General features: G+C 54.3%; 1 protein-coding gene across 3 annotated transcripts in view; it reads right to left on the bottom strand.

Moving 5' to 3' along the window:
• foxp4 (forkhead box P4) overlaps window positions 1-20678 on the bottom strand; it is a 728261-nt gene that overhangs the window by 138982 nt on the left and 568601 nt on the right. For all 3 annotated transcript variants that reach the window (XM_086010975.1, XM_086010973.1, XM_086010974.1), the window contains 2 exons: window positions 5903-6024; window positions 2100-2169 (listed from right to left, as the gene is read on the bottom strand). In XM_086010975.1, coding sequence (XP_085867101.1) covers window positions 2100-2169; window positions 5903-6024 — 192 coding nt within the window. The remainder of the gene's footprint in view (window positions 1-2099; window positions 2170-5902; window positions 6025-20678) is intronic.

The raw sequence follows: 20678 nt of genomic DNA, 5'->3' as shown, positions 1-20678 counted from the left end.
CACCCACGCACCCTCGCACCGCCTGCACCCTCGCATCGCCTGCACCCTCGCATCCTCGCACGCTTGCACCTTCGCACCCTCGCACTGCCTGCACCCTCGCATCCTCGCACCGCCTGCACCCACGCACCCTCGCACTGCCTGCTCCCTCGCACCCTCTGCACCGCCTGCACCCTCGCACCCCTCTCAACCTCACACCACCCGCACCCTCGCACACTCGCACCCACGCACCACCCGCATGCTCCCACCCGCGCACCCTCGCACCCGCGCACCCTCGCACCGCCTGCACCCTCGCACCCTCGCACCGCCTGCACCCTCGCACCGTCTGCACCCTCGCACCGCCTGCACCCTCACATCATATCATCGCACACTCACACCCTCGCATGCTCACACCCTCGCACCCTCGCATCCTCGCACCGCCCGCACCCTCGCATCATCGCACCCTCGCATCATTGCACCCTCGCACCCTTGCAGCCTCACACCCTCGCACCGCCTGCACACTCACATCATCGCATCATCGCACACTCGCAACCTCGCACCACCTGCATGCTCGCACCCTTGCACTGCCTGCACGCTCGCATCCTCACACCCCCTGCACCCTCACACCCCCTGCACCCTCACATCATCGCATCATTGCACCCTCGCACGCTCGCACGCTCGCACCCTCGCACCCTCACACCGTCTGCACCCTCGCACTGCCTGCACCCTCGGACCCTCGCACCGCCTGCAGCCTCGCATCATCGCATCATCGCACATTCGCATCCTCACACCCTGGCATCCTCGCACCCTCGCACGCTTGCACCGTCGAACCCTCGCATGCTCGCACCCTCGCATCCTTGAATCCTCGCACCCTCGCACCGCCCACACCCTTACACCCCTCGCACCGCCTGCAGCCTCGCACACTCACACCCTCGAACTCTCGCACCCTCACAGTCTGCTGGGATCTTGAATGAGTCCATCTTTGCAGCTCCTTTTAACATGATCAGGTCCTTTCCCCGATATCCTGGAATGTTGCTCCCCTTAACTCCTTCCATCGACTGTAACAGAATGGCGGCTGTCCCTGGAGTCACACCCAGTGCGGCAGCAGGTTGATATGCGGGAGTGCCCGAACACCGGCCTGCCAAGTTGATAACTCAGCCCCTTCCACACTTCCTGCAGGAGGAGACTTCCCCTAAAGGGGCAGGGGGAGACTTCCCCTAAAGGGGCAGGGAGCGACTTCCTCTAAAGAGTCAGGGGAGACTTCCCCTAAAGGGGCAGGGAGAGACTTCCTCTAAAGAGTCAGGGGAGTCGTCCCCTAAAGGGGCAGGGAGAGTCGTCCCCTGAAGGGGCAGGGGGAGACTTCCTCTAAAGGGGCAGAAGTCCTGCAGCAGGAGATCCCCAAACCATTCTTTGGGGATCTGGAGGAAGCGAAGATGAGGAAGGAGGAGACCAGATCGTAGCCTCAGTCCAACTCTCCCTTTTCCTTCTTTCTAAACCTATTCATCCAGTCACCGCCTCAACCCACTGGAACCAAAGTAAACACTGGAGATCAGTTGCGGTCCACCGACCTAATTGTCCCTGACATGATTTTGCACTTGGATCTGTGCAATCTCTGGTTACCTGGCCAGGATAACGTAAGCATCACAAAGTCCCACTGCCATCTAAACGAGATCCCATCCTGCACAGTTTAGTACGATTACGACGTTCCTGCCCATTTCGGGCAAAACCCTCACATATTCGCCAGAAAGCAGAATGTCCCGTGAAATGGGTGGGGATCGGGGTCAGGACTGAACTCTGCTGAATTTCCTGCTGTGTTGCTCTCCGCCTGGGCCTGTCCATGGAGTGTAACCGAGAGTAAAATCCACCCTCCCATTCCCAGGAGAGGAGGGAGAAAGCTGAAAAGGGGGAAAATTATTATTTTAAAAAAGCAGGATGTGTGAGATGGAGGAGGGTTGCACCGTCAGCCTGAGGTCTGCCTCGAGCCAAGTGTGTGGCGATGGCTGGAGTGTAGGGAGGGGCTCAGGAGGATGGTCGAAGATGTCCGGGTGTTCTTCAGCTTCTCAGTCCACTCATTTAGAATTTATTCAAAGCACGTTGATAAAAGTTGGAGTGTCAGCGCTCACCTGATAGCTCGAGTTAAGTGCTCCTCCATATCCAAGTCCCGTAATCACGTTCTTCACTAACGTTGGACTTCTGAAAGAAGATAAACTTTTTCAGCAAAGGCGACACCTGACACCAACTAATCCGTTAAAGTAGAACTCATTACTCCAGCGACTTGTCCTGTAGATTATTTCACTCTACCTGTTGTAAAGTGTTTGGCCTCCACTACCCATAAAAAGTATTTACAGCACAGAATCAGGCCATTCGGCCCAACAGGCCCGTGCCAGTTTGTGCTCCACACGAGCCTCCTCCCACCCTCTTCATCTCACCCCATCAGCCCATCCTTCTATCGCTTCCTCCCTCATGTGTTTATCCAGCTCCCCTTAAATGTATCGATACTATTCGCCTCAACCGCTCCCTGTGGTAGCGAGTTCCACATTCTCACCACTCTCTGGGTAAAGAAGTTTCTCCTGAATTCCCCATTGGATTTATTAGTGACTGTCTTATATTTAATCTAAATATGTGGTGATCTCATTGAAACATATAAAATTCTTACAGGGCTTGACAGGGTAGATGCTGGGAGGATGTTTCCCCGGGCTGGAGATTCTAGAACCAGGGGTCACAGTCTCAGAATAAGGGGTCGGCCATTTAGGATTGAGATGAGGAGGAATGTCTTCACTCAGAGGGTGGGGAATCTTTGGAATTCTCTACCCCAGAGAGCTGTCATTAAGTATAGTCAAGACTGAGGTTGATACATTTTTGGGAAGTAAGGGATATGGGGACAGTGCGGGAAAGTGGAGATGAGGTGGATGATCAGCCATGATCTTGTTGAATGGCGGAGCAGGCTCGAGGGGCCGAATGGTCGACTCCTGCTCCTATTTCTTATGTTTCTTATGTTAATGGCCCCTAGTTTTGGCCTCGCCCACAAGTGGAAATCATTGAAGTCCGGGTCTCACCGTGTTGGGGGGATTCTCTGGTCCAGACCCTCCACGCTGTGGAGTAGAATTCCATCAGCAAGCCAGAAGTTAGGATTTTGCCCCTTGACACTGGGATAGCGAGTGAGACTGAGGAGTGCGATGGGACTCCTCACGGCAATTCCTGGTCCAGCACTGAACACTGACCTCTGGAGAAAGCTGAAGCCGGGCAATTCCTTCGGGGAAAGGGCCATGTGCTCGCTCTGAACGACTGAAGATTAACTTTTAATTTTTTCCGATACAAATTCTGTCCTATTCTCAAAAGCAGCTGTAAGAGGTTAAAAATACAGGAAGACATGGAAACAAGGAAAACTAGGACCCTTTTGCACCCCTCAAAATCTCCCCCCCCCCCCCAATTCTAGAAATGCAGGGCAGGGCTGCGAGTATCTGAAATAGAAACAAGCTCCAGATGTTGGGCTGTTACAGGATCGAACAGAAGGAGGGGAGAAGGGAAGCGACAGTGAGAAGTCGAGTCAAGTATTGCCCTCGTTCTTTCAATCCTGTAGGAGTGGTCACCTGGGGTCCAACTTTGAGTTTGGACGGAGTGCCTCTACGTGAAACCTTATCCTTCCATTTCTCTGCACCAGTGCAAACTGTTCAACAGAGCAATTCCAGCATTTTCTATCTTTTTATCTCGGGTGTCCAGTATTGTTTTTTAAAACATTGGCCTTGAGTGTATTCTATTTGAGCCTGACCTCGGTCTAGTCTCACTGGGGCGGTTAACACAGCCATTCAGCTGGGGGGCACCAGTTATGACTCGATGGGGTAAAATTGGTCGGGCGCTACCTTTGACGGGAAAAGTTAGCGCCCCCCGCGGCCGAATTTCCCAGGTAGCGCCCCGATAGGGAGGAGCGGTGCTACTGGAAGTGCCCCGCGTCCCCCATGGGGCGCTGCAAGCCAATATCGCGGCGCTATGTGTCGGAGCGCGTGCCCCTTATTAAAGGGGAGGGGCCTGGCGCAGCGCGTCCCGACGCCCAGCTGGGCCACCAGGGGTCGGGAATGCCAGCAAACGAGCCCGGCACTCGAGTGAAGTGCCGGGCTCACGGGGGGAGAGGGGGGGCCTTCACGGGGGCCGGGGACAGTAACGGGGGGCAGGTGCTGGCAGGCAGTCAGCAACAAAAATGGCTGCCCACCAGCGCCACCCCGGCCGCAGGTCGGCCCCCCTGACCCCAGCGGATATAGCGTCCGGCGGTGAGTCGCGGGGCGCCACCCAATGTTACAGCTGGGACACGAGCGGGGCGCTGCGCACAGCGATGACATCATCGCCGGCGGCGCAGCGCTGCACGGCGCTAACTGTTATTTCGCGGCACCGCGCCCAGGCGCAAGTTGATTTGCGCCCCGTTAGCGCCCGAGAGGCCCAAATCAACCAAATTGAGACCATATGGGGGAAAAATTCAGTTGTTGGCGCCTCCTGTTAGCACCTTAAGAGGGCGCTAATGGGGCACAAAGCAACTGGCGCCCGGGCGCGGCGATGTTTGCGCTGCTCGCGAAATTAACTAGACATTGGGGGAAAAATTCAGTATCGCCCCGTTTGGGGCCATTATCGGCCGTGCGCAAAGTTTAGTGCCTGGCGCTAATTATCACCTCCGACAGCAAACTTGGCTTTTATCGCCCTGGAGGTGATTGGAGCGCTAAATCAGGCGCTTCACACCTGTCTTAAGGCGGAAATGCCGAGGAGCAAGGCGCTACCTCAGAGCGCTGGCGAAGCAAGGAAGGGCAAATCAAGATAAACCTGCAAAGTGCTGCTCAGTACCCAAAACTCCTTCACACAGCGTTGAATCTCTCCAGAAGTCTCTCTCTCTCTCTCTCTCTCTCTCTGAATGCGTGATGCAAAAATGTCACCAACAAAAAAAGGCAGGAAGCGGTCGCCTTTAAATAGCGCTCCCCCAGTCCCTTTCTGACAGCAAAACGCTCCCCTCAACCTGTCGTTGCTAGCGGCAGGCGGGAAGGCAGGGGGCGCCACTCAATTTCCGGTCCAGGGCGCTATTGGGGCGTTGCACACTCGACTGACGTCATGATCTGCCGGTGCAGGAGACCGTGGCGGTAGTGTTTAGCGCCGCCGCAAAATGTCTAGTTAATTTCGCGAGCGGCGCAAACATCGCCGCGCCTGGGCGCTAGTTGCTTTGCGGCCCATTAGCGCCCTCTTAAGGTGCTCACGGGAGGCGCAAACAATTGAATTTTTCCCCCATTTTGTGGCGACGCTAAACACTACCGCCACGATCTCCTGCGCCGGCAGATTGTGACGTCAGTTGAGTGCGCAACGCCCCGTTAGTGCCCCGGACCGGATAGTGAGTGGCGCCCCCTGCCTTACCGCCTGCTGCTAGCAATGACAGGTTGAGGGGAGCGTTTTGCAGTCGGGAAGGGACTGGGGGAGCGCTATTTAAAGGTGACCGCTTCCTGCCTTTTTTTGTTGGCGACATTTTTGCACCACGCATTCTGAGAGAGACTTCTGGAGAGATTCAACGCTGTGTGGAGGGGTTCTGGGTACTGAGCAGCACTTTGCAGGTTCATTTTGATTTGACCTTCCTTGCTTCGCCAGCCCTCTGAGGTAGCGCCTCGCTCCTCGGCCTTTGCGCCTTAAGACAGGTGTGTAGCACCTGATTTAGCGCTCCAATCACCTCCAGGAGCAATAAAAGCCAAGTTTGTTGTCGGAGGTGATAATTAGTGGCAGGCGCTAAACTTTGTGCACGGCCGATAATGGCCCCAAACGGGGCGATACTGAAATTTCCCCCCATGACTCCTCCTGCACATTATGGGACATGGGACCTCTGAATGACGTGAGGAGATGTATCTCAAAGAAAATGTAAAAGTGCCGGTGAGATGTGACGACGAAGGTTTTGGCCAAGTCTTACCCGGTCATCTTTGGTGGCCTTCGCTTTTGGTACTCTAGTTCGTCCACCGTCCAAACCGCCCCTTTTACATTCTCCACTCGCACGAAGCACTTGTGAAGACTGAGGTTGTGGCGCACGGCGTTCTGTAAGAGAGAAGGACAGGCAGAGCGAGAGGTGAGACACACAGTGAGAGACGTGACCATCAGTCATAGGAAACACTGCCCAGTTACTGAGTAACAATTTACTACCAGATCACAGGAATGGAGGGATGAAGGTGGCCATTCAGCCCATTTGATTCGCTCCTTCCTGATCCCCAACCCGACTACCTCCCCATGATAGAACCCAGCTCGTTCTTCCATGTGCCCAATGTGCATTTCAGCTGTTGATCACCATTCTGTGTAAAGAAATAGCGGGGAAAATTGGCCCCTTTTATTTGGGCGCAGAATGGGGACTCCGACAGTGCGGTGCACCCTCAGTACTGCCCCTCCGACAGTGCAGAACTCGCTCAGTACTGCCCCTCCGACAGTGCAGAACTCACTCAGTACTGCCCCTCTGACAGTGCAGAACTCTCTCAGCACTGCCCCTCCGACGGTGCGGCGCTCCCTCAGCACTGCCCCTCCGACAGTGCAGCGCTCCCTCAGTACTGCACCTCCGACAGTGCAGTGCTCCCTCAGTAGTGCCCCTCCGACAGTGCGGCGCTCCCTCAGTACTGTCCCTCCGACAGTGCAGCGCTCCCTCAGTACTGCCCCTCCGACAGTGCAGCACTCCCTCAGTACTGCCCCTCCGACAGTGCAGCGCTCCCTCAGTACTGCACCGCCGACAGTGCAGCGCTCCCTCAGTACTGCACTGAAATGTTGATCTGGATTATGGTCTCAAGTCCTCAGGTGGGTTTTGAACCCACAACCTTCTGACTCAGGGGTTAGACTGAATCACAGAAATAAAGAATTTTACAGCATATAAGGAGGCCATTCAGCCCATCCTGCCTGTGCCAGCTCTCTGGAAAGTGCTTTCCGCTTAGTCCCTTTCCCCCTGCTCTGTCCCCAAGATCCACTTCAAATTTCCTTGTTCAATCATTTATTCCCATCCATTTAAAAAGCTATTCTGGGATCTGCTTCCCTTGCTGTTTCTGGTCGGACATTACACACCCTCTGTGTGCAAAGTAATTCTCCTCTCATAAGAACATAAGAAATAGGAGCAGGAGTCGGCCATTCGGCCCCTCGAGCCTGCTCCGCCATTTAATAAGATCATGGCTGATCTTCGACCTCAACTCCACTTTCCTGCACTATCCCCATATCCCTTGATTCCCTGAATATCCAAAAATCTATCGATCTCTGTCTTGAATATACTCAACGACTGAGTCTCCACAGCCCTCTGGGGTAGAGAATTCCAAAGATTCACCACCCTCTGAGTGAAGAAATTTCTCCTCATCTCAGTCCTAAATCTCCTCTCACTTCGTCCTGCCCATGGAGCCAAGCTGACACAAGCTCAACTAAAGCTAAACTCATTTGATAAAGTTGAGTCAGATGATCAGTCAAGGCTCAGAGTGCAGGTAACATGAAAAGAGTAAAGATAAATCAGGATGTCATTTTTTTGTTACACTTCGTTCCCAGCACGTTCATTCATCGTCGCTGGGTCAAAATCCTGGAACTCCCTCCCTAACAGCGCTGGGAGTACCTTCACCACACGGACTGCAGCGGTTCAAGGCGGCGGCTCACCACCACCTTCTCAAGGGCAATTAGGGATGGGCAATAAATGCTGGCCTTACCAACGATGCTCAGATCCCGTGAACGAATAAAAAAATGTTGGCGTCGCTGGCAAGGCTGGCATTTATTGCCCATCCCTAATTGCCCAGATTTACCAGGTCACTTCAGGGGGCAGTTAAGAGTCAACCACATTGGTGTGGGACTGGAGTCACAGAGGCCCAGACCGGGTAAGGACGGAAGGATTCCTTCCCTGAAGGGCATTAATGAGACTGTTGGGTTTTTACGACCATCCGACAGATTTTACTGAGACCAGCTTTTTATTTCCAGATTTATTTATATCTTAAACTGAATCCAAATCTCAAACTGCCCTGTTGGGAACACTCACTCTGTAGGACTATTAGTCCAGGCCTCTCAATTATTCCTATTCCAATAACATAAACACTACATTACTACAGACAGTAGTGATTAGGTGACAGCAGGCTCTGATTTTGAAAGCCTGTAGATTGTGCGAGGGAGGGAGGGGACTCTGACAGAGCTGTGGCAGCCCTGGGGAGTTAGTCATAGACGCCTATTGTATGGATGTCTCTCTCCTGTTCCTGGAGCGTATCCTACGATAAACTCTCGTTTCTCATCGTCACTATTTTTGCACTCGCGACGCTCCCAGCCCAGTTACACGCAGAGTCTGGCTTTGATGCTGTGTGGCTGGAGTTTGATCACTGGGTTCGAGGTGAACCCATCAGACCTGGGGAAAGGAGGAGGCTGTGGGGGCCAGTCAGGGCCACCGACACAGACCCATCGCAGCAAATTATCACTCGAATTTTGAAAGCACCCTTCAATACTCCTCAGAAATAATTAGCATGTGGAAAACCGGTCGCATTTTAAATAAATACTTTAAAAGCTTATCTGGAGTGTCATCGATAAAAATTAAATAGTAGACAATGAAACCCAGTTGACAGGCAGTGCTATTGTGCTGCAGATGTTGCTGGAGAAAGAGCTGAACCGCTGAATAGAAGCTATATTTCTCAAAGTCAGTAAAACTGGGGTATTCATTCACATCTAGTTATCCCAGATCATAACACAAATCATTTTTTTTTTACCCGAGCCCTTCAATTCTCCCTTTACAATTTCATGCAGATTTCTACACGTTTTGGGTTTGGCGTGAGGTAAATTACTTTGCAAAGATTACATTGCACCTCGCCAAGAGAGAAAAAAACCCCAAAGAGAATGGCTCCATGTCTTGAAGCTGCAATTGTGTTAAGGCCAGTCACCAAGGAAATAGATTTAATTTATGATAGCTTTTACACGAAGCCTTTTGAAAAGACTGACAACAACTAGGGAGGGAAGAAAAAAAGTCATGTCGGCTTGGCTCGGCTGGCAGCACTCTTGCCTTTGAATCGGAAGGCGGTGGGTTCAGAATTCCACTCCAGTGTCTGGAGCCCATAATCCAGGCCAACACTCCTGGTGCCAGTACTGAGGAAGTGCTGCACTGTCGGAGGGGCAGTACTGAGGGAGCGCTGCACTATCGGAGGGGCAGTACTGAGGGAGCGCTGCACTGTCGGAGGGGCAGTACTGAGGGAGCGCCGCACTGTCGGAGGGGCAGTACTGAGGGAGCGCTGCACTATCGGAGGGGCAGTACTGAGGGAGCGCTGCACTGTCGGAGGAGCAGTACTGAGGGAGCGCCGCACTGTCGGAGGGGCAGTACTGAGGGAGCATCGCACTGTCGGAGGGGCAGTACTGAGGGAGCGTTGCACTGTCGGAGGGGCAGTACTGAGGGAGTGCTGCACTGTCGGAGGGGCAGTACTGAGGGAGCGTCGCACTGTCGGAGGGGCAGTACTGAGGGAGCGCTGCACTGTCAGAGGGGCAGTACTGAGGGAGTGCTGCACTGTCGGAGGGGCAGTACTGAGGGAGCGCTGCACTGTCGGAGGGGCAGTACTGAGGGAGCGCTGCACTGTCGGAGGGGCAGTACTGAGGGAGTGCCGCACTGTCGGAGGGGCAGTACTGAGGGAGCGCCGCACTGTCGGAGGGGCAGTACTGAGGGAGCGCCGCACTGTCGGAGGGGCAGTACTGAGGGAGTGCCGCACTGTCGGAGTTGGCATCTTTCAGATGAGACGTTAAACCAAGGCCCCGTCTGCTCTCTCAGATCAATGTAAAACATCCCAAGGTGCTATTGGAAGAGGAGCAGGGGAGTTCTCCAATAATTATCCCTCAACCAACATCACTGAGGCAGATTATCTGGTCATTGGTGTGTGGGGACTTTGCTGTGCTTGGATTCTGCACTTAGGTCTCTGGGGTGGGACTTGAACCCACGACCTTCTGATCTGCAGAGGCGAGAGAGCTGCCCACTGAGCCACGGCCAACAATACATAGAACTGACTCTAACACAGAAAATATCTCCAAGCACCTCACAGCAGCAAAAGAAAAGATAGAGAAAAGGAATAAAGGGACAATCGATGAGCCCTGGTTGGTGAAGGTGTCCCAAGGATTGGTGTAGATAGGTGGAAAGGGAAGGTCAGAGAATCTGACCCCAATCTCACCTCAAACACCTCTCGGGCTCGGGGAGCCTTGGATGGACAAAGATGGGGCCCATTGGCATTCAGTGTCAGTCATTGCCCCAGCAACACTAGGGAGAGGGGTGGCCACCTCCTGTGGGGCACCAACAGCAGCTCGTTCAACTCACAGCCACTGCTAAAGTCAGAGCTGATACCCTGTCACCACTGCAGGTCAATTCAGCAAGAGTATCGGAGTCTCTGCCACAAACCGGTCATTGGAGAGCCAATCAGTTTCCTACAACAACTTGTATTTATATAGCGCCTTTATCACAGTAAAACATCAAACAAAACTGACACCGAGCCACATAAGTGGATATTAGGGCAGGAAGTTGGTCAAAGAGATAGGATTTAAGGAGCGTCTTAAAGAAGGAGAGAGGCGGAGAGGTTTAGGGAGGGAATTCCAGAGCTTAGGGCCCAGGTAGCTGAAGGCACGGCCGCCAATGGTGGAGCGATGGAAACCAGGGGATAGACAAGAGGCCAGAAGTAGAGAAGCGCAGAGAGCTCGGACGGTTGTGGGGCTGAAGGAGGTTACAGAGATAGGGAGGGGCGAGGCCATGGAGGGATTTGAAAACAAGGATAAGAATTTTAAAATTGAGGTGTTGCCGGACCGGGAGCCAATGTAGGTCAATGAGCACAGGGGGTGATGGGTGAGCGGGACTGGGTGTGAGTAAGGACACTGGGCAGTGAGCACAGGGGGTGATGGGTGAACGGGACTGGGTGTGAGTAAGGACACTGGGCAGTGAGCACAGGGGGTGATGGGTGAACGGGACTGGGTGTGAGTTAGGACACTGGGCAGTGAGCACAGGGGGTGATGGGTGAACGGGACTGGGTGTGAGTAAGGACACTGGGCAGTGAGCACAGGGGGTGATGGGTGAACGGGACTGGGTGTGAGTTAGGACACGGGGCAGTGAGCACAGGGGGTGATGGGTGAACGGGACTGGGTGTGAGTTAGGACACTGGGCAGTGAGCACAGGGGGTGATGGGTGAACGGGACTGGGTGTGAGTTAGGACACGGGGCAGTGAGCACAGGGGGTGATGGGTGAACGGGACTGGGTGTGAGTTAGGACACGGGGCAGTGAGCACAGGGGGTGATGGGTGAACGGGACTGGGTGTGAGTTAGGACACGGGGCAGTGAGCACAGGGGGTGATGTGTGAACGGGACTGGGTGTGAGTTAGGACACGGGGCAGTGAGCACAGGGGGTGATGGCTGAACGGGACTGGGTGTGAGTTAGGACACGGGGCAGTGAGCACGGGGTGATGGGTGAACGGGACTGGGTGTGAGTTAGGACACGGGGCAGTGAGCACAGAGGGTGATGGGTGAACGGGACTGGGTGCGAGTTAGGACACGGGGCAGTGAGCACAGGGGGTGATGGGTGAACGGGACTGGGTGTGAGTTAGGACACGGGGCAGTGAGCACAGGGGGTGATGGGTGAACGGGACTGGGTGTGAGTTAGGACACGGGGCAGTGAGCACAGGGGGTGATGTGTGAACGGGACTGGGTGTGAGTTAGGACACGGGGCAGTGAGCACAGGGGGTGATGGCTGAACGGGACTGGGTGTGAGTTAGGACACGGGGCAGTGAGCACGGGGTGATGGGTGAACGGGACTGGGTGTGAGTTAGGACACGGGGCAGTGAGCACAGGGGTGAGGGGTGAACGGGACTGGGTGTGAGTTAGGACACGGGGCAGTGAGCACAGGGGGTGATGTGTGAACGGGACTGGGTGTGAGTTAGGACACGGGGCAGTGAGCACAGGGGGTGATGTGTGAACGGGACTTGGTGTGAGTTAGGACACGGGGCAGTGAGCACAGGGGGTGATGTGTGAACGGGACTGGGTGTGAGTTAGGACACGGGGCAGTGAGCACAGGGGGTGATGGGTGAACGGGACTGGGTGTGAGTTCGGACACGGGGCAGTGAGCACAGGGGGTGATGGGTGAACGGGACTGGGTGTGAGTTAGGACACGGGGCAGTGAGCACAGGGGGTGATGGGTGAACGGGACTGGGTGTGAGTTAGGACACGGGGCAGTGAGCACAGCGGGTGATGGGTGAACGGGACTGGGTGTGAGTTAGGACACGGGGCAGTGAGCACAGGGGGTGATGGGTGAACGGGACTGGGTGTGAGTTAGGACACGGGGCAGTGAGCACAGGGGGTGATGGGTGAACGGGACTGGGTGTGAGTTAGGACACGGGGCAGCGAGCACAGGGTGTGATGGGTGAACGGGACTGGGTGTGAGTTCGGACACGGGGCAGTGAGCACAGCAGGTGATGGGTGAACGGGACTGGGTGTGAGTTAGGACACGGGGCAGTGAGCACAGGGGCTGATGGGTGAACGGGACTGGGTGTGAGTTAGGACACGGGGCAGCAGAGTTTTGGATGAGCTGAAGTTTACAGAAGCTGGGGGATGGGAGAGTGTCGGAATAGTCGGGTCCGAGGTGATAAAGGTATGGATGAGGGAGGAAGAGGGGGCAGAATGACAGGGTGGTGAGGCAGGTGGGAAGGGACAGACTGTGGTCGACATGCTTCTCATTCTTCACCAGCAGGCAAAGGGTTAACCCAATCCTGAGCACAAAACAAGTGTTGCTCCTTTCGAGCACAGATTATTCTAAAGCCGTTATCAGCACCTATCCCTCGGAATTGAATAGGACCAATAAAAGCAGGTTACAATTCTCCCAGAGGCTAACAAATTGCCTCAGAATCCTTGTGTTGTGACTGATTGCATTACCATTTTTAATTCGTCTGTTTTATTACCATGTGTGATTTGACATTTTAAAAATATATATGTACACACAATCTTCTTTATCCTGATGGAAGCCTTCTTTTTGAAGTCTCTCTCTCTCTCTCTGTCTCTCTATCTATCTCTGACTCTGTCTCTCTCTCTCTGTCTCTATCTCTGACTCTGTCTCTCTGTCTCTCTCTCTGTGATTCTGTCTCTCTCTTTCTCTGTCTCTCCCTCTGTCTCTCCCTCTCTGTTTGTCTCTCTCTCTCTGTCTTTCTCTCTCTCTCTCCGTCTCTCTGTCTCTCTCTCTCTCTCTCTATCTCTGACTCTGTCTCTCTGTCTCTCTCTCTGTGATTCTGTCTCTCTCTTTCTCTGTCTCTCCCTCTGTCTCTCCCTCTCTGTTTGTCTCTCTCTCTCTGTCTTTCTCTCTCTCTCTCTGTCTCTCTCTCTCTCTCTCTCTGTCTCTCTCTGTCTCTCTCTCTGTCTGTCTCTCTCTCTCTCTCTCTCTGTCTGTCTCTCTCTGTCTCTCTCTCTCTCTCTCTGTCTCTCTCTCTCTCTCTCTCTGTCTCTCTCTCTCTCTCTCTCTGTCTGTCTCTCTCTCTCTCTCTCTCTGTCTGTCTCTCTCTCTCTCTCTCTCTGTCTCTCTCTCTCTCTCTCTCTGCCTCTCTCTCTCTGTCTCTCTCTGTCTCTCTCTCTCTCTCTGTCTCTCTCTCTCTGTCTGTCTCTCTCTCTGTCTTTCTTTGTCTCTCTCTCTCTCTCCGTCTCTCTGTCTCTCTCTCTCTCTCTCTGTCTCTCTCACCAGCTCCATCTCTTCTTCCTCACCGCCACCTAACTGTATAATTATGAAGACTGTAACAGTGCCTCACATTAGGAGCAGCTCTCCTCAACTTTGCAAATTAGAATGACCCCAATTTCAGATAAAGGCCTGTATTTATATTTGCATTTCCAATTCGTGATAGAAGATTTATTCATTCTGTTAAAACATTAACAGCAATTTGAAAGGTCAAACATCAAAGACAATACAAATAAAACATTTGCAACAAAAAAATGAAAATTAATGCTTTGAGGAAATTGGTTGGAAAAGTGAAATAAAACCAGTTTCCCTTCCTCACAAGCAGACGGCCTTCCCTCTTCAAAAAAGCAGTCTCGGCTTTGATTATTTTAATTCAGATTCTCAGCAAAGCATTTGATTATTTTTCTCTCCCATTCCTTCTCCCATCGACAGTTTACTGCTCCACTGACAAGCACTCCCCCCTCTCCCAGCGTTCCCCCCTCTCCCAGCGTTCCCCCCTCTCCCAGCGTTCCCCCCTCTCCCAGCGTTCCCCCTCTCCCAGCGTTCCCCCCCTCTCCCAGCGTTCCCCCCTCTCCCAGCGTTCCCCCCTCTCCCAGCGTTCCCCCCTCTCCCAGCGTCCCCCCTCTCCCAGCGTTCCAGCGTTCCCCTCTCCCAGCGTTCCCTCTCTCCCAGCGTCCCCCCTCTCCCAGCGTTCCCCCCTCTCCCAGCGTTCCCCTCTCTCCCAGCGTCCCCCTCTCCCAGCGTTCCCCCTCTCCCAGCGTCCCCCCTCTCCAGCGTTCCCCCCTCTCCCAGCGTCCCCCCTCTCCCAGCGTTCCCTCTCTCCCAGCGTCCCCCCTCTCCCAGCGTTCCCCCTCTCCCAGCGTTCCCCCCTCTCCCAGCGTCCCCCCTCTCCCAGCGTTCCCCCCTCTCCCAGCGTTCCCCCTCTCCCAGCGTCCCCCCTCTCCCAGCGTTCCCCTCTCTCCCAGCGTCCCCTCTCTCCCAGCGTTCCCCCTCTCCCAGCGTCCCCCCTCTCCCAGCGTCCCCCCTCTCCCAGCGTCCCCCCTCTCCCAGCGTCCCCCCTCTCCCAGCGTCCCCCCTCTCCCAGCGTCCCTCCTCTCCCAGCGTCCCCCCTCTCCCAGCGTCCCCCCTCTCCCAGCGTCCCCCCTCTCCCAGCGTCCCCCCTCTCCCAGCGTCCCCCCTCTCCCAGCGTCCCCCCTCTCCCAGCGTCCCCCTCTCCCAGCGTCCCCCCTCTCCCAGCGTTCCCCCCTCTCCCAGCGTCCCTCCTCTCCCAGCGTCCCCCCTCTCCCAGCGTCCCTCCTCTCCCAGCGTCCCCCCTCTCCCAGCGTCCCCCCTCTCCCAGCGTCCCCCCTCTCCCAGCGTCCCCCCTCTCCCAGCGTCCCCCCTCTCCCAGCGTCCCCCCTCTCCCAGCGTTCCCTCTCTCCCAGCGTCCCCCCTCTCCCAGCGTTCCCCCTCTCCCAGCGTCCCCCCTCTCCCAGCGTCCCCCTCTCCCAGCGTTCCCCCTCTCCCAGCGTCCCTCCTCTCCCAGCGTCCCCCCTCTCCCAGCGTTCCCCCTCTCCCAGCGTTCCCCCTCTCCCAGCGTCCCCCCTCTCCCAGCGTCCCCCCTCTCCCAGCGTCCCCCCTCTCCCAGCGTTCCCCCTCTCCCAGCGTCCCTCCTCTCCCAGCGTCCCCCCTCTCCCAGCGTTCCCCCTCTCCCAGCGTCCCTCCTCTCCCAGCGTCCCCCCTCTCCCAGCGTCCCTCCTCTCCCAGCGTCCCTCCTCTCCCAGCGTTCACCCTCTCCCAGCGTTCCCCCTCTCCCAGCAATCCCCCCTCCCAGCATTCCCCCTCTCCCATCATTTCATTACCCCAGCATTCTCCCTCTCCCGGCGTTCCCCCCTCTCCTGGCGTTCCCCCCTCTCCCGGCGTTTCCCCCTCTCCCGGCGTCCCCCCTCTCCCGGCGTCCCCCCTCTCCCGGCGTCCCCCCTCTCCCGGTGTCCCCCCTCTCCCGGCGTCCCCCCTCTCCCGGCGTCCCCCCTCTCCCGGCGTCCCCCCCTCCCAGCGTTCCCCCTCTCCCAGCATTCCCCCCTCCCCCATCATTTCATTACCCCAGCATTCCCCCCTCTCCCAGCGTTCCCTCTCTCCCAGCGTTCCCTCTCTCCCAGCTTTCCCCTACTCCAAGCATTCCCCCTCTCCCAGCATTCCCCCTCTCCCAGCATTCCCCCTCTCCCAGCATTCCCCCTCTCCCAGCATTTCATTACCCCAGCATTCCGCCCTCTCCCAACGTTCCCTCTCTCCCAGCGTTCCCTCTCTCCCAGCGTCCCCCCCTCTCCCAGCGTCCCCCCCTCTCCCAGCGTCCCCCCCTCTCCCAGCGTCCCCCCCTCTCCCAGCGTTCCCCCTCTCCCAGCGTTCCCCCCTCCCAGCGTTCCCCCTCTCCCAGCGTTCCCCCTCTCCCAGCGTTCCCCCTCTCCCAGCGTTCCCCCTCTCCCAGCGTTCCCCCTCTGCCAGCGTTCCCCCTCTCCCAGCGTTCCCCCTCTCCCAGCGTTCCCCCTCTCCCAGCGTTCCCCCTCTCCCAGCGTTCCCCCTCTCCCAGCGTTCCCCCTCTCCCAGCGTTCCCCCTTTCCCCATTGAAGCAGTTTTTGACTCTACAATGTCCTTTCACGAATTTGAAGTGAAGGAGGATTCGATGGGAAAGGTGGGTAGGCCCCAAGAGCTAAGGAGACGTTCACTAAATTAACAAACAAAAAAATCAACGGGTTGGTTGATAAATGCACCTAACAATCCCAGAATGAGGTCCCTGGTCTGTCCAGTAGGGGCATTATTGCTGACCTCAACAGTGCTGGACTGTGGGCGGGAAACATCAACCAGCCCCCACTCCCAATCCCTAGCCACGTCCCTGTACTGAGATGCCTTTGGGTCCAAAGATGAAAAAACAAGGCTCAGCTGTGATGTCCCCCAACTCGAACAGCCTGCGGCCACTAGTCTCATGGGTCACACCCAGAGAATGGTAAGGTGGGTGATGTGCTCGAGGTTGAGTACTGCCCATGGAACGCCAGTGAGAGTCAGCACCTTCACGAACTGTACCCCAGTGAGAGTCAGCACCTTCAGGAACTGTACCCCAGTGAGAGTCAGCACCTTCAGGAACTGTACCCCAGTGAGAGTCAGCACCTTCAGGATCTGTACCCCAGTGAGAGTCCGCACCTTCAGGAACTGTACCCCAGTGAGAGTCAGCACCTTCAGGAACTGTACCCCAGTGAGAGTCGGCACCTTCAGGAACTGTACCCCAGTGAGAGTCAGCACCTTCAGGAACTGTACCCCAGTGAGAGTCAGCACCTTCAGAAACTGTACCCCAGTGAGAGTCAGCACCTTCAGGAACTGTACCCCAGTGAGAGTCCGCACCTTCAGGAACTGTACCCCAGTGAGAGTCAGCACCTTCAGGAACTATACCTCAGTGAGAGTCAGCACCTTCAGGAACTGTACCCCAGTGAGAGTCAGCACCTTCAGGAACTGTACCCCAGAGAGAGTCGGCGCCTTCAGGAACTGTACCCCAGGGAGAGTCCGCACCTTCAGGAACAGTGCCCCAGTGAGAGTCGGCACCTAGACTGGGTCTCCGATGCGCAGGAGTTCTACCCGCGGAGCCAGGCTAACACATGGGGCACGGCTGCGAATGGTCTATCGTGCAGCTGACAGAAACATCAATCCCTCAGCAAGTACAGTCACTGAATTAAAAGTTTGGAGAGTGCCCAACGAGGGTAGGTTTTGGGGTTTTCTCAGACTACCTGGTTTCCGATGTTATCACTGAGTGACCATCCCATAATCCCCCTCCCTTCACCCCGCCAGTCCCTGTCTAAGGCACAGTGCTTCTCCACAATTGAGTGAGTTTCAGTGGGACTGGGTCAGTCTGATTGTTGTAAGTGTGAATTTTTAATGATGTTCCAATGACACTCTATTTTGCTATTTCAATGATAAAGCCCTCGCTCTCTGTCTCCAAAAGCACTCGGCATGATTCAAATGTCACAGCTCCTGTGTTAAAGATGGACAAAAATAATCCCAGTGCAAAAGCGAGATAAATCGGGATATCAATGGCTTGTTCATAATCACATTAAAACACTTGTTTATGTGCCGGTGTGACTGACGCACACCTACCTCTGACTGAAGCAGCCACACCAAATCTCCCGAGGACCTTTAATCACACGGGGATGGGTTTAAATTAACTTGCTCCTGATGGTCAGGGCACCACGTTATATTGTTCAGCTCATGCAGAGCTAGAAATTCTTTTTTCTCCCTTGTTTGGTAAATTTGCTGAATTTACAGTTGATTCTTTCTCTCGCTTTTAAATTAAAAAACAAATTCTTTTAAATTAAAAAAAAATGTTTCGCCCCAATTTACTTCCCGCCTTAAGGCTCAGCCTCTGCCTGGGGAATGGTTCCACACACGCCCGGTGCCTCTCCCAAGTGGCGAGACACACACACAGACACACACAGACACACACTCTCACACACACACACAGACACACACTCTCACACACACACACACTCACACATGTGCGCGCGCGTGCACACCTGTATTGACAAGAGCAAATGTTTAACTTTTGACGTGCTGATACCCCGCGGGTGGTCCAAGCTGTGTGGTATTTGGTACTGAGGTGGGGCTTTGTCTAAGCTGGCCTGTCCCTTTAAGGTAAATGCTCTGTTAATGCCTGAGGGGAAATGTTCTACACAGGCACATCTCTATTGGAGACTTGGCCTCGAGGGTGTTGCTCGAGGCAGTCCCGTGCAACAAAGTTTTAAGTAGGTTCACGGACTCCGAGGCTGCCTGCCTTTTCTGCGGCCTGGAGGAGTCTGTGTTCCATGTATATATGGAGTGTGAGAGGCTGCAGCCTCTCTATCATTATTTGAAGGGGCTGCTCCTCGATTTTTGGCTGCACTTCAATCCCACGCTCCTGATCTTTGGTCACCCGGTCCGGAGGGGAGCGGGCAGGTCGGGGGACCTCCTTGTGGGACTGCTCCTGGGCCTGGCCAAAGTGGCCATCAGTTGGTCCAGGCAGCGGGCAGCCGAGTGCATCGTTTGGCCTGATTACCTGCCTCTCTTCTGGTGGCCCTGGAGATGGATCACGCGATGTCCACCGGCACGCTCGAGGCCTTCCGCGACCGGTGGGCGCCGCGGGGACTGGAGTGCAGCATCACAATTTTTATTTAAGTTGTTAAGTTTCATTTAATGTTTTAAGTTTAGTTACAGTTGATTTGGTTTAGTGCCCACACAAAAGAGTACACAGGCACATCCTGAAATCAATGACAGGTTAACTACCGAGGCCGTCTGTAGGTAGACGGATGCTTGTAAATCCTTGGCTTTTGCCCATGGGCAGTGGGCAGGCTATCAAGTTCAGAGCAGCAAGCAGAAAATGATTGGCTTTCTTTCGCTCTTGTTTTTTAATACTTTTGACAAAATGAAGTGTGTCTCCAGTGTGAACAGTAGTGTCGAGACTCTTATATTTAAATGGATAGATTAGAAACTAAAAATCTCGTGATCTAGTTGCCAATCATTCCCTCACCTTGACTCCAGCCTCTCCTCTCCTCGTCACCTCCTTTCTTGCCTCTCTCTAGTTCATTGGTGCAATTATCATCGTTTATCTGAACTTTCCTCTCTTGTTCTTTCCAAACTCCACACTTTTCCTCTCCCCTTGTATTTTCACTCTTTTGAAATCAAGACTCTTTGCATTGTCCCCTCCTCCAACTAGTTCTTTGCCATGACGTCAACACTGTGCAACTCCTCACCTCCAGATTCAAACGATAAATTGTGCACAAGGGTGGAGTGGAATTATACAAACATGAGAATAAAAACCGAACTGAAAAATAACCCTTCATCAAACATTTAGAAACCAGCGGAAGCCTCGCGCTGCCACTGACAAGAAAACTTGCTTTGCAAAGCGCAGCCTTCTGGGCTGCCGGTAAATTATCTTTTTTTAATTCATTCTCAGGCTCTGGGGGTGGTTGGAAAGGCTGGAATTTATTGCCCATCGCTAGTTCCCTTCCTTTTACAATCCAGAGGCTTTGAGAACCCGAAGTTCAGTGCCAGATCTCGAGTCCACTGAACTTAGAAACATAGAAGATAGGAGCAGGAGTAGGCCATTCAGCCCCTTGAGCCTGCTCCGCCATTCAATGAGATCATGGCTGATCATCCAAACTCAGTACCCTATCCCTGCCTTCTCCCCATATCCCTTGATCCCTTTAGCCTTAAGAAATATATCCAACTCTTTCTTGAATATATTTAATGAATTGGCCTCAACTGCCTTCTGTGGTAGAGAATTCCACAGGTTCACCACTCTCTGGGTGAAGAAATTCCTCCTCATCTCAGTCCTAAATGGCTTACCCCTTATCCTTAGACTGTGACCCCTGGTTCTGGACTCCCCGACCATCGGGAACATCCTTCCTGCATCTAGTCTGTCCAGTCCTGTCAGAATTTTATAAGTTTCAATGAGATCCCCTCACATTCTTCTAAACTCTAGTGAGTATAAGCCCAATCGACCCAATCTCTCATACGTCATTCCTGCCATCCCAGGTAACAGTCTGGTGAATCTTTGTTGCACTCTCTCCATGGCAAGAACATCCTTCCTCAGATAAGGCGACCAAAACTGCACACAATACTCAAGGTGTGGTCTCACCAAGGCCTTGTACAACTGCAGCAAGACATCCTTGTTCCTGTACTCGAACCCTCTCGCTACTTCCCTCCTATTCTTTTCAATCTTGGTGGGGTCCTGCACTATGACCCTTGACCCTTCACTACAATGAATGAGAATCACTCCCGTACACCTCCTGGAATAAGGTGTTAAGGACGGCTGTATCTGCTGCCTGTATCCTAACTCGCACCGAGTCCCATTCACCCAGCAAGCTAGACGACACCGGCTCCCAGTCCGGCAACACCTTCAATTTAAAATTCTCATCCTCGTGTTCAAATCCCTCCGTGCCCTTGTTAATATCACTTCCGCCATTTAACCATCTCTTGTTTTCCACTCAAGCACTTTACATAAAGAAAAGAAAGACTTATTTATATAGGAAATGAGGCAGCC

The sequence above is a fragment of the Somniosus microcephalus genome, chromosome 18, assembly GCF_052327205.1.
Source record: "Somniosus microcephalus isolate GS21.2 chromosome 18, FLI_Smic_1.0, whole genome shotgun sequence".
Classification (NCBI taxonomy): domain Eukaryota; kingdom Metazoa; phylum Chordata; class Chondrichthyes; order Squaliformes; family Somniosidae; genus Somniosus; species Somniosus microcephalus.
Note: the sequence above shows the minus strand (reverse complement) of the source record. Positions and strands in the feature narration are given on the sequence as shown.